Source organism: Oryctolagus cuniculus, chromosome 13, assembly GCF_964237555.1.
Source record: "Oryctolagus cuniculus chromosome 13, mOryCun1.1, whole genome shotgun sequence".
Classification (NCBI taxonomy): domain Eukaryota; kingdom Metazoa; phylum Chordata; class Mammalia; order Lagomorpha; family Leporidae; genus Oryctolagus; species Oryctolagus cuniculus.
Genome location: NC_091444.1, coordinates 100,720,039 through 100,733,437, shown reverse-complemented (window position 1 = coordinate 100,733,437; position 13,399 = coordinate 100,720,039). Strand labels below are relative to the sequence as shown.

The window sequence follows — 13,399 nt, the reverse complement described above, 5'->3', positions numbered from 1 at the left end:
ATAAAAACTGCCCAAGATTTAAGTTTCAATATTGATACCATTGCAGACGCATGGGAAGGACAGACTGAGAGGTATTTACGGCCAGTATTTATGCACACACGGAGGCAGTAGGTGTTGACTCAGTCATCGGGTTCCCTTCCTCCAGTGTGGGAGGCTTGGATTGAGTTCCCGGCTCCTAGCTTTGGCCCGGCCCAGCCCCAGCAGTTGTGGGCAGTCGAGCAGTGAAGCAGCAGGAAAGAAACTCTGTTGGGATTACTTTACCAAGCAGGTCTGACCGAAGTGATTTTCCCAAAAGATCTCCATTGCAAAACTAGCACTAAGGAGAGAGCACAGCCCACAGAGACCCATCAGCAGCTGTCAGGAAGGTAGGAAAACAAAGGATCCAGAAAGAGACTGCATGCCAGGGCCCTGGGATAGCTCAGGTTATATGACCCAGCCAAAAATGTCCAGGTGTCAGCCAGCTCCAGAAACACCTGGCCTAGTGTCACCACCCACCCCCCCGACACCTGGCAGCTGCTTCCCTCCTGATACCAGTGGAGCCAAAGGCTGGGGTGGGCTCAGCAGACACAGCCCTGGGCCTGGCACGCCCTACCCAGCAGAGCCACAGGAACAGTTCCAGGTCCTCTCAAAACTCGGCACAGTCCAGCCATGAGGGAGGGACAGGAAGGAGGGGAAATCTGTGCAGGCGCAGCCTCTGCTGCTCCCTAGGCAGCCAGGGGCTCCTCCGGGCTTTCAAGCCCCTCTTTCCAGGCCCAGGGTACCTGGGCACTGATACCTGGGGCAGTTGTTTTACTCCCCAGAGCTGAGATACTGTGCAAGTCCCTCAGCTGGCCAGCAGCCAGGGACATCTGGCTGCTCCATGTCCCTCACATGTCTGAGGCACAAGGAAGCAGAGTCTCCACTGGACCAAGAGGGCTGGCGGAACTGCAGTTCCTGCTGGCATGGCTGCCACACTGCGGAGGCCAAAGGGCAGGAGGTCTGGCACTGGAGAGCATGCATAGCCTGGCAGCTTCAGCACCACCGCCTAGGACCCACGAGCTCCCATAGTGAGGACGGGGCAGACTCTGACCTCAGCCTGGGCTTAGGGGGAGGCGTGACAGACGGGGTGGGAGGAGCCCCTGCAGGTCCTCTGGCTCTGTCTGCCTCCTTGTCTGCCCCCCAGAATAAAGCAGTGGGCCTGGGTCTCACTGGGCAGAACTAGGCATCTGCAAGAATCCACCTCTCAGAAGAAACCATCTGCTGGCTCCCCAGGAGAAGCCCCTTCCCCAAAACACGTGCTGCACCCTGCTAGAATTGGACTGCCTGGAGCAGCGACCTGAGCCCAGAGAGGGAGGCATCTGGGTGCCACAGAAATGCCCCAACTGGGGCTGACGGGGGTGGGGAGGTGAGGGGCAGTGCCAGAGGGAAGCGATGGCGTCCGTGGTGGTCAGTGTCTCCCCTGCTGCCGGCTCACCACTTGTTTACTGGTGGCTGAGCACGCCAGCCCCAGAAGCCAGTGGAGGGGCCAGCAGCAGGTCGAGGCCGCCCCCTACCTGTCACCTCCCCGCAACCATGTGCCTGAGCCCAGGGGAGAGGGGCACATGTGGCCCATGGGTCGCACCTCACCAGGGCCCAAGCCACCTGGAGACACAGCCCACTATCTCCTGAGCCCAGGGGAAAGCTGTGGGGCTGCCCTGCTGTGAGGGGGCAGCCATGCTTCCTGGGGGGCGCCCTCCTTCCCACTTCCTGGCCCTCCCACTGCCTAGTTCTGCTGAGTCCAGGCTGCAGGAGAAAGTGGCACAAGCAGCACAGCCGGCACTGGGGCACAGCCCATGGCCCAGAGTTCGGGTTCACAGCCAACCAGAGTGAGTGCAGGGGCCGGCTCAGAGGTGTAGGGGCTTCTGGGTGGAGCCTGGAGGAAGAGGAAGGAATGTCCGGGAGCAGAAGGGGCGGGGCTTAGCCTGGTGCTAAGCATGGGCGGCAGTTGTTCGGTGACATTGTGAACCGAGAGGTTGGAAACCGCGAAGCTCCTCTTTTATATGGTGGCCAGACTGCCAGATTTCTTTATATTGTGCTGCAGAGGTGGCTGAAAGCCCCTGATAGCTTTGATTATGGGGAAACTTTTCTCATGGGTGACTCATAAGTGCACCAGGACTGTTAGCGAGTTTGAGAACAAGCGCTTGAAGATGGGGCCGCATTTTGGATACTGCCTGCTCTGCTGGGAGCTTGGTGCCATTCACAGAGTTGCCAGTGCGGGCAATGTGGCCACAGTGTCGAAAGTCCTGGATTGCAGAAGAAGCTGTGTAGATGTCGTGAAGCACAAGAACAGGTACTGGAGGGTGGGCAGCGGGGCCCAGTGTGGGAAGCCCTCGCCCCAGGCTCCCCTGCTTGCTTCCCTGGACACCACAAGTCCAGATCCACGTTGTGATACACAGGATCAAAAAGATAACAAGAAAATTTCCATAATCTCTCAAGGAAACCAGCCCCCAAGGGGCGGAGATTGGCACCTCAAAGCCCTGACAGGTGACCACTCAAGCTACCAAAAAAAAAAAAATTAAATAAATTCACATTTATTAAATAAAAAACAAAATATGTAAGTCTTTTAAATAAAAAATTGCTAAAAATTTGTATCCTAGGTTTCACTGGATGATGTAAGAAATTGTTGTATGAACTCAAAAACTGAAATCTAGAAATTGAAGAAGGAATTAAGTGACCTCAGGAGACAAGTATGTTGAAATTTATTGTGTCAATAGCCCTTCTTGGGCTTCATCCAAGATGGTGGAATAGGGAGGGCGCACACTGAGAGTCTGGGAAAAGATAGTTTAATAAAAGTGGAGATACTGTAGTTTCAGGGAAGAGTTAGGGAAAAAAACTGCAGAGGAAACTCTTCCGGAACTAGTGGGACACGGTGGACCTATGTGGAGGGCACGGGCACCCACGGCTCGGGACCCCAGCCACTGAGTCTAGGCAACAGCGCTGGAAAGGGAGGTGAGGCGAAACCTCAGTAGCCAGAGACACTGCCGGGAAAGCAGCAGGAAGAGCCTAGAGGGAACGAGGCTTGAAGCCCCATGGGGGAAAGTTAACCAGGCTAACTGGAGGAGAGAAAAAAAATAAAAGGGACTGGTATGGACACGATTCTTTCTCTCCACTCACCTTACAAAGGCGAGCAAGTCAAAGAGCAGGCGCCATTTTGGATATACGTAAAAGCTGCGCCACCTCAGGGCTGCACCCGCCCTCAGCCAGGCAAAAATCCTGACTCTGGTGGGGAGAAATAACAGAAAGTTAAGACCTAGTGAATGTGTGGAGCTTATGAACTGGCACTGTGGAAAAAAAAAAAAAAAAAACACTGAGGGTGTGTGAGAAAACAGAGTGCCTGAGACGTGAGTACTCAGTGGGAGACGCCACAAACTCAGTAACCTTGGCAACCCGGTGGGAGACTGCAAGGGAATCTGAGCTTACACTGAGGACTGCACAGATCCTCTGTGTCGTCTTTGGGACAGAGCACATGAATATTATACCCACAGGGGCTAGTGCTCACTGAGCCTTCAAGAATACATCAGCTGTGTGTAATTATTACTCTTCTGAATAAAAAAGAGAGATAGAAGATTTACCACGCCAAACCTGGGTGTGTCACCTTTGGCACACCCTTAACCCTTAAGAACTGAACAGAGCTCTCTGGCCACACCCATCACAAGCCATCTGCGAGAACCACTTCCCCAAACATGTGCTGCACCCTGCTAGAATCCGACTGCGTGGAGCAGTGACCTGAGCCCAGGGAGGGAGGCATCTGGGTGCCACAGAAATGCCCCAACTGGGGCTGATGGGGGTGGGGAGGTGAGGGGTGTCGGGGACCACGCAGCATGTGACCTCTTGGTTGAGAGACAGGGCTGGACAGGCCAGACCTGATAGTACTGATAATGCAACCTTGTGTGACCTTGTGCCTTAAGGCCTTGTAACCTTTCCCCTACTTGCACTAGCATTGCAGCTACAAGATAAGCCCACCCTCCTTCCCCCTCCCGATACCCTGCCTCGATGATATATAAGTGTGTGGTTGAAAAATAAAGTCGCAGCTTGATCGGCACCTGTCTTGCTGCCATCTTTGTGTCTCCTGTCCCTTTCATTTCTCCTTCTAGGTGCTCGGCCCCAGTTGCTGTCCCGCGGGACGGGACAACTGGCGCCCAACGTGGGGCTCGAGTGCGGCCCTTGGGGTTCGAGTGCCTGTAAGATTGGAGGAACGCCGCCTTCCAGGAGGAAAACTTGGATCCAAGTGATTGTGCGACCGGCTCGGAACTGCCCACCCGAGATCATCAGCATCGGTCGACGCTGTGGAGTGAAGACGGCGCAAGGTAAGTGACAGCCATGGGACAGGCATTATCGTCACGGGAAATGTTCATTTCAGGTCTCAGGGAGGCCCTCAAGACACGAGGAGTTCGGGTTAAAAATAAGGATCTAAAGGCATTTTTTGAGTATGTAGAAAGATTGTGTCCCTGGTTCCCCAAGGAAGGAACAATTGACGAGATCAAGTGGGAAAGAGTTGGAAGTTGTTTAAAGGATTTTCATGAGACCTTTGGCCCTGCAAAAGTGCCTATTACGATTTTTTCATATTGGAACCTGATTAATGACATTCTAAAAACCCGTCACCTAGATAAGACTATTGATGCCCTAGTAAGGGATGGTGAGGAGACGTTACAGCAATCCTCCCGACCTGCATCTAAATGCCCATCTGTCATTCTAGATATACCCTCCACTGATGATGACCCCAACAATAAAATTAAAGAGTCCACTTTAGCCCCTACCAACGAAGCGAGCTGACTATATCCTGCCATCCGAGACAAATTAGATTCAGATGAGGAAGCTGCCCCAGAGGAAGAGGTCGTGCACTATCATAATTCCAATTGGCCCCAAAATGTTAAAAATCCCCCACCATACAATACTCACCCGCACCTTCCCATTTGTGCCCCGGCTCTCTATGACTTTAACCCTCCTGTGCCTGACTTGTCGGCCTTGCGACAGTCACTTCAACAGAGACGAGAGCACATCCAGCTCCTTAAGGAAATAAAATCCCTTGACGAGGAGCTCCGCCACCTTGCCTTAGAGCAGCCCCTTCCAAAACCTAAACAAGGTAAAGTCAGGTCCAAAACCCAACCCCTTCTAGCTTTCCCTGTAACCAGGAGGCAAGCCGGAGGTCATTCTGAGCCTGCCGCTGATGGGGAAAATGAGGCTGAGGAGAATTCGCCCCACCACTCTGAGGAAGATAGTGAGGAACCTGGGTCGGAGGAGGAAGATCAGGTCCCCAATCAAGGACCTGGTAATGGACAGCCGCCACCCTATAAAAAACTTAGTCTCAGATTTATTGAAAAACTTAAAACTGCTTGCACCCAGTATGGTCCCACTGCCCCGTATACTCAGGCCTTATTGGAAAGCCAGAGTGCCCGGTGGCTTACACCTAATGATTGGGACTTCCTCGCCAGAGCTGCTCTCAGCGGAGGTGACTATGTCCTGTGGAGGGCTGATTATGTTCAAATTTGTAAAGAAATAGCCCAACAAAATTTTGCTAAAGCTTCATCTAAAAATTGGACCCTCAAAAAACTTTTGGGAGATGCCCCGTATAATTCCAACAATTCACAAGCCCAGTTCCCTGATGGACTTCTGGCGCAAATTAAAACTGCCGGACTAGGGGCTTGGAGAAAGCTCCCTCAAAGGGGAGCAGTCACTACCTCTTTGGCTAAGATTCAGCAGGGGCCCGACGAGCCTTATAGTGATTTTGTCTCGCGCCTTAATGTTGCAGCTGAGAGACTAGTTGGCCCAGGAGAAAATGGAAGTGCATTTGTTACGCACCTCGCCTTTGAAAATGCCAACCCAGCTTGTAAAGATATTCTTCGGCCTCATAAACATAAGGGTGATCTTTCAGACTATGTGAGGCTCTGCGCTGGTGTGGGATCGGCCCATGCCATGGGCTTGGCAATTGGGGCCGCACTCAAACTGACGCAAAATCCCTCCAAGGGGACCTCCACTTGCTACGCCTGTAAACAGCCTGGACATTTTGCCCGCGAATGTCCAACTGCCTTATCAAACAGGCCCATGGCCCAAGGCGCGGCTCCATCTCCTCCAGGTAGGCCGCTCCCCTCCACCCCATGCCCCCGATGTCATAGGGGTTATCACTGGGCAAATGAATGCAGGTCAAAGACTAATTCTTCAGGCCAACCCCTCCCTCCTAGTGTGCCGGGAAACTCCCAGAGGGGCCAGCCCCTGGCCCCAGTTTCTCAAAGGACAAACCCTGGGGCAGTACGGTTTGTCCCTTCCCAGCCTCAGGCTCAGCAAATACCTCAACAATTGCTTCTCTCCAACGAGCAACCCCAGGTAGCGCAGGACTGGACCTCTGTGCCGCCTCCGATACAATATTAGATTCCACCCAGGGCCCACAAATTATCCCTACAGGGGTGTGGGGCCCCTTGCCTTCGGGTACCTGTGCTTTTATTCTTGGCCGAGCATCAGCCACCCTTAAAGGCATTCAAGTTTTTCCCGGTATTATTGACGGTGACTTTACCAGGGAAATAAAAATCCTAGCAGCCGCTATCAATGGAGTAGCTGCCGTTCCACAGGGCACCCGTCTAGCACAAGTGGTTCTTCTGCCTTTAATTACTGGAAGTACATCCTCAATTTCTTCCAGGCCCTGAGGCATTACCCCTTTGGGCTCCTCGGATGCTTATTGGGTCCAGCCAATTACAAAAAATAGGCCTGTGTTAACCCTTACTATTGAAGGAAAGGATTTCAAGGGCATTTTGGACACAGGGGCAGATGCCACGGTCATATCTCAAGATCATTGGCCCGCCCATTGGCCACTGACCGCATCTCTCACCGATTTGCGAGGTATAGGCCAGTCCAATAACCCCCAAGTCAGCTCAAGGGTATTATGCTGGAAAGATAAGGAAGGCAATCAGGGCACTGTGACTCCTTTTGTATTACCAGGCCTTCCTGTTAACCTGTGGGGACGTGACATTCTCTCCCAAATGGAAGTTATCCTGTGCAGCCCTAATGCTGTGGTCACACAACAAATGCTGCGCATGGATTATGTGCCTGGCACAGGACTTGGAAAAATGAGACAGGGCATAACTCAACCTATTACAGCCCCCTCTAAAACAGATAGACATGGGCTCGGATATTCGGATTTTTAGTAACGGCCACTGGCCTTCCTGTACCCCATGCAGATAAAATCACATGGAATACTCAAACTCCTGTTTGGGTGGATCAGTGGCCGCTTACTCAAGAAAAGCTAAATGCCGCTACAGCGCTTGTACAGGAGCAGCTCGCGGCTGGACACCTAGAGCCTTCCAATTCTCCCTGGAATACGCCCATTTTTGTCATAAAGAAAAAATCTGGTAAATGGCGCCTTTTACAGGATTTGCGCGCCGTTAATAAGGTCATGGCACCCATGGGTGCCCTCCAACCTGGCATCCCAACCCCCGTGGCCATCCCAAATGGTTATTACAAAATAATTATAGATCTCAAAGACTGTTTTTTCACTATTCCTCTACACCCTGATGATCGTCCTTATTTTGCCTTTAGCCTCCCCCGTGTTAATTTCCAGGGACCGATGCAAAGATTTCATTGGAAAGTCTTGCCCCAGGGAATGGCCAATAGCCCCACCCTTTGTCAAAAGTTTGTAGCACAGGCAGTGGACCCGGTTCGTTTACACTGGCCGCACATTTATATTCTACATTATATGGATGACATTTTACTGGCGGCTCAAAACAAGTCAGACCTACAAGATTGCTTTACAGCACTTTCTAAAGCCTTTCTTGCCCTTGGTTTACAAATTGCTCCTGATAAGGTCCAGTTACAAGACCCCTTTACCTATTTAGGTTTAAAATTACAACAGGATTTGGTTTTTGTGCCCCGCATCCAGTTCCGCTTGGATTGCCTCCATACCCTTAATGATATTCAAAAACTTCTAGGAGATATTCAATGGCTCAGGCCCTATTTAAAAATATCTAATAATGTCCTCTTGCCCCTCAATGACATTCTGCGAGGAGACCCAGATCCCTCTTCCCCCCGCGAGCTCACCCCTGCTGCGGGAGACGCATTAAACCAAGTAGCGCAAGCCATCAGCCAACAGTTTGTTTCACAGATTTCTTATACTCTCCCCCTGCTTTTTGTAGTTTTAGCCACACCACATACGCCCACTGGAGTTTTTTGGCAAAAATCCCTCATGCCCAATAAAAAGGGTCAACCTCTTTTCTGGGTTCATCTCCCCATTTCCTCATCTAAGGTAATTGCAGTATATTTGTCTCAGGTTGCTTCAATAATCATCAAGGCTCGTTTCCTTTCCCGCCAATATTTTGGAAAAGACCCCGATGTTGTAGTAGTGCCATATACCTGAGAACAGACCCAGTTCCTTCTTCAAACTTCTGATGACTGGGGAATAGCCATGTCAGGATTTATGGGAGTCATTGACAATCGCCTCCCTGATGACCCCGTGTTACAGTTTGCCCAATCCTATTCCTTTATTTTCCCAAAAAATACAAAAAGTAACCCCATTCCAAAGGCTGTTACGGTGTTTACAGATGGGTCCTCCAATGGAATGGCTGCCTTCGTGGCAGATAACCGTTCCCACGTATTTAAAACATCTTATCAGTCGGCTCAGTTGGTTGAGCTGTATGCCATACTTCAAGTCTTTACACAGTTTTCCAGTCAGGCTGTAAATATTTATACCGATAGTGCATATGTAGCTCACTCCATTCCGTTGCTTGAGACTTCTCCTTTTCTTAAAACAACTTCCAACGCTATGCCCTTGTTTATACAAATTCAAAAGCTAATACGAGAAAGACAACAGCCCTTCTATTTGGGACATATTAGGGCACACACAAGCCTACCAGGGTCACTCTCAGAAGGTAATGCCCAGGCAGATCCTGCTACAAGGCTTACCTTCCCCACAACTGTGGGATCAGTGCAGGAAGCTCAGAACTCAGAAGGTAATGCCCAGAGAGATGCTGCTACAAGGCTTACCTTCCCCACAACTGTGGGATCAGTGCAGAAAGCTCAGAACTCAGAAGGTAATGCCCAGACAGATGCTGCTACAAGGCTTACCTTCTCCATAATTGTGGGATCAGTACAGGAAGCTCAAAACTTGCATAGGTTACATCACTTAAATGCTCAATCTCTCCGTTTGTTTTGTAAAATTTCACGAGAACAGGCTCGTGAAATAGTCAAAAAATGCCCCTCATGTGTTACAAGCCAACCTGTACCGCATTTGGGAGTCAATCCGCGTGGTCTTCTCCCTAATCAACTGTGGCAAATGGATGTCACACACTTCCCAAAATTTGGCAAACTAAAGTATCTCCATGTCTCTATAGACACCTATAGTGGCTTTGTCTTTGCCTCCCCCCACACAGGAGAAGCTGCTAAGGATGTTATCTCGCACCTTATCACAGCTCTTTCTGTACTGGGAAAACCTGTTAAGATTAAGACAGACAATGGTCCTGCTTATGTCAGCACTAAGTTTAAACAATTTTGTGAGGCGCTCCATATTAACCACATTACAGGAATTCCCTACAATCCACAGGGACAGGGAATTGTTGAAAGAGCCCATCAAACACTAAAAACTTGGCTCACTCGGCTTGAAGCCACTTCCTTGTCTTTTGCCTCTCCCCGCGACCGATTGAATCATGCGCTCTTTGTGCTAAACTTCCTGACCTTGGATAATAATAATCATTCAGCTGCGGACCGTCATTGGCACCCTTCCCCTGATACGGCTCCGCCTATGGTAATGTGGCGAGACCCCCTCACCAGTAGCTGGCACGGCCCAGATCCAGTACTCATTTGGGGACGTGGCTCAGCCTGCATCCTGGACCAAAAACAATCGGCACCAAGATGGCTACCTGAAAGATTAATTAAACAAGTTAATCCGCCAATTCCTACAAATAATGATGTTGTTCCAGAGCCTGTACTTGGCCCTGAGAACGCCTTTTCCTTATACCCACAGGAATGAAAAGACCCGGCTGGACGCTACTGGGACTCATTACAGGACTCCTTATTATTGCTGGAATTGTTGCCATTGTTGCTATTTGTGTATCTTATCTTCTCTCTATTCTCTCCTCCCCTGCTACATTTCCTGAGGGCTCACTGATTAACCCCTCCAAAGGGCCCTAATACAATGGCCCTCAGCCTTGCTCTCCTGATGATGGCAATCTACACCATCCATTGGGCTCCACCAGTCTTTGCAGGGCTTGACAACCCTCAGGGCATTCAAAAATACCTTCAACAGCATCACCCTTGTACCTGCTCAGGGGGCATAATAGTATCCTTCCCACGAACCCGTGGCCGTGGCCGTGCTCAAAAGCCACGTTTTACACAAGACTGCGGAGATAAAACTGCTTATCTGACCGTCCCGGGTTCCCGATGGTTCTGTGTTCCCAAACCTAAGCTAGACTCTTACCGCACTGGGGATCAGTGCCCATCAGAGTGCAATAAAACTATCCATTACTCCGTGCACTCCTCCTGTTATACACAGTATCAAACCTGTAATAAGGGAAATCAGCGTTTATTGTTTGCCGTTATATCAGGAGATTATGAGGGAACGTTCGGAGGAGAGTTGTCCTCTTCACGCTTCAGCTCCCCCTCCTGCCCCACTAAGGGACAAGTAGCCTGCTGGTACCCTATAGCCCCTGTGGGAGTGTCTGACGGTGGAGGCCCTCAGGATACCCTTACTAAATTAAAAACACAAAAGGTACTCGAAACTGTATTTGAAAGCCTTTACCCTTCCCTCCAATACCACCCCCTGGCTAAAGTTCATTCCAGAGGAAATAAAGACTTGGATGTCAATACCATCGATATCCTTACCAACACCCATAAACTGCTTAATCTCTCTGCCCCAAACCTTGCAAGAGACTGCTGGCTCTGTTTACGCCAGGGACCCCCCCTTCCTCTTGCCATTTTTCTACCGCTTAATAATACCCTTGAGTTCAATAGTTTCTTGGGCCACCCCCCTATGCAGCCCTTTCCCGTTCTTCCTGTCCCAACGGAAAATATCACTTGCCTTTATAAACCTCCCAACAACAATCCCTTCGATATCGATGTAGGCCTTGCTCCTTTCTGTACAAATAATGTAACAGTAAACTACCCTCTTTATGCCCCTAATTCCACCGTTTTTGTATGTAGGGATAATTTAGCTTATACCATTTTACCAACAAATTGGACCGGTAATTGCATGCATGCTATACTTTTTCCTGATATAGAGATTATCAATGGAGATACCCCTGTTCCTATCCCCTCCCTTGATTATATTGCAGGGAGACAAAAACGAGCTATTCAATTTATTCCTTTATTAGCCACATTGGGAATTTCCTCAGCTATGGTTACAGGATCCACAGGACTAGGAATCGCGGTCCACAAATATAGAGAATTGTCCCAACAACTTATTAATGATGTGCAGACCCTATCCACCACCATTCAGGACCTTCAAGATCAAATTGATTCCCTAGCGGAAGTGGTTCTACAAAATCGTAGAGGCTTAGACTTGCTTACTGCTGAACGGGGAGGTATTTGCTTGGCTTTACAGGAAAAATGCTGTTTTTATGCTAACAAGTCCGGCATTGTTCGTGATAAAATCAAGACACTTCAAGAAGATCTGGAGCGTCGTCGACGTGCCATGGCTGAAAATCCCTTTTGGACTGGATGGAATGGACTGCTTCCCTATTTGCTACCGCTTTTAGGCCCCATTGTTGGGTTGCTTGTTGTGCTATCTATAGGTCCTTGTCTCCTCAATAGGCTGATGACCTTTATCAGACAACAAGTAGATAATTTAGCAGCCAGACCAATTCAAATACATTACCAAAGTCTGGCCATGGAAGATCCCATGGAAAACGTTATCTCTCTCTCCGGCCGGTGAAGTCTGGCCAGTGAGGTCACGGTCCCTCCAACAACTGACTCTCCCCTTCGGTCTGCCGCTGCCCCAGTCGGGAGCCCAGGAAGGGCCCCAGGCCTATCAATAAAACGAGCAGTAAGCCAATGACGGGCACCTTCCCGGAACCTCACCCACCTAAGACAGGAGTCCTTGGGGACTGGCAAGGATATCCAATGACGGGTAAGAGGTGCTGGAGCTCCGGGTCGATTCCTAAGACAGGCACTGCTCGCTCATCATGCTTGGCCTAACCGGTAGCCATTTCTGTTTAATTGATAAGAAAGGGGGATATGTCGGGGACCACGCAGCATGTGACCTCTTAGTTGAGAGACAGGGCTGGACAGGCCAGACCTGATAGTACTGATAACGCAACCTTGTGTGACCTTGTGCCTTAAGGCCTTGTAACCTTTCCCCTACTTGCACTAGCATTGCAGCTACAAGATAAGCCCACCCTCCTTCCCCCTCCCGATACCCTGCCTCGATGATATATAAGTGTGTGGTTGAAAAATAAAGTCGCAGCTTGATCGGCACCTGTCTTGCTGCCATCTTTGTGTCTCCTGTCCCTTTCATTTCTCCTTCTAGGTGCTCGGCCCCAGTTGCTGTCCCGCGGGACGGGACAAGGGGCAGTGCCAGAGGGAAACGATGGCGTCCGTGGTGGTCAGTGTCTCCCCTGCTGCCGGCTCACCACTTGATTACCTGCAGCTGAGCGCGCCAGCCCCAGAAGCCAGTGGAGGGGTCAGTAGCAGGTTGAGGCCGCCCCCTGCCTGTCACCTCCCCGCAACTCTTATGCCCAGATAAGTAGATGCCCAAGAAGCCAACAGTGACCGGATCACACTGAAATGCAGAAGCAAAGTTTTTATTAAAATGGTACAAGCTGCGACAGGGACCTCATCCAACCAACTGGACATCTGATAAAGTTTAAAGGAGACAGAAGACATGAAATGGCTGCCGCCAGTGTGAAGTGATTGTGCAATGTAATTTCCTATAGGACCGCTCTGCACTGGGACTGTGCAAAAGGCCACAGATTAGTGATAGCTTTGCTCATAAGCAGGAGATGTCTCATTGATCCTCAAGATTAAAGGGCTGGCCGGCGGCGCAACTCATTAGGCTAATCCTCCGTCTTGCGGCGCTGGCACACCGGGTTCTAGACCCGGTCGGGGCGCTGGATTCTGTCCCGGTTGCCCCTCTTCCAGGCCAGCTCTCTGCTGTGGCCTGGGAGGGCAGTGGAGGATCCAAGTACTTGGGCCCTGCACCCCATGGGAGACCAGGAGAAGTACCTGACTCCTGCCATCGGATCAGCGCGGTGCGCCAGCCGCAGTGTGCTGGCCACGGCGGCCATTGGAGGGTGAACCAACGGCAAAGGAAGCCCTTTCTCTCTGTCTCTCTCACTATCCACTCTGCCTGTACAAAAAAAAAAAAAAAAGATTAAAGGGCTGCAACACCGCTCATAAAGGTATTTAGTGCCCAAAAATCCCAGTATAGGAAGGGCTTGGTTTACATACTTAGAATAAAAATGAATTT

The 13,399-nt window shown here is 50.4% G+C and overlaps 1 protein-coding gene across 1 annotated transcript; it reads left to right on the top strand.

The window, feature by feature from the left end:
- Positions 1–10,132: 10,132 nt before the first annotated feature.
- On the top strand, positions 10,133–11,866 carry ORY1 (syncytin-Ory1). Its single transcript, NM_001305593.1, is given in 1 exon segment — positions 10,133–11,866. A coding segment is annotated over 1 exon segment (1,734 nt).
- The last annotated feature ends 1,533 nt before the right edge of the window (positions 11,867–13,399 follow it).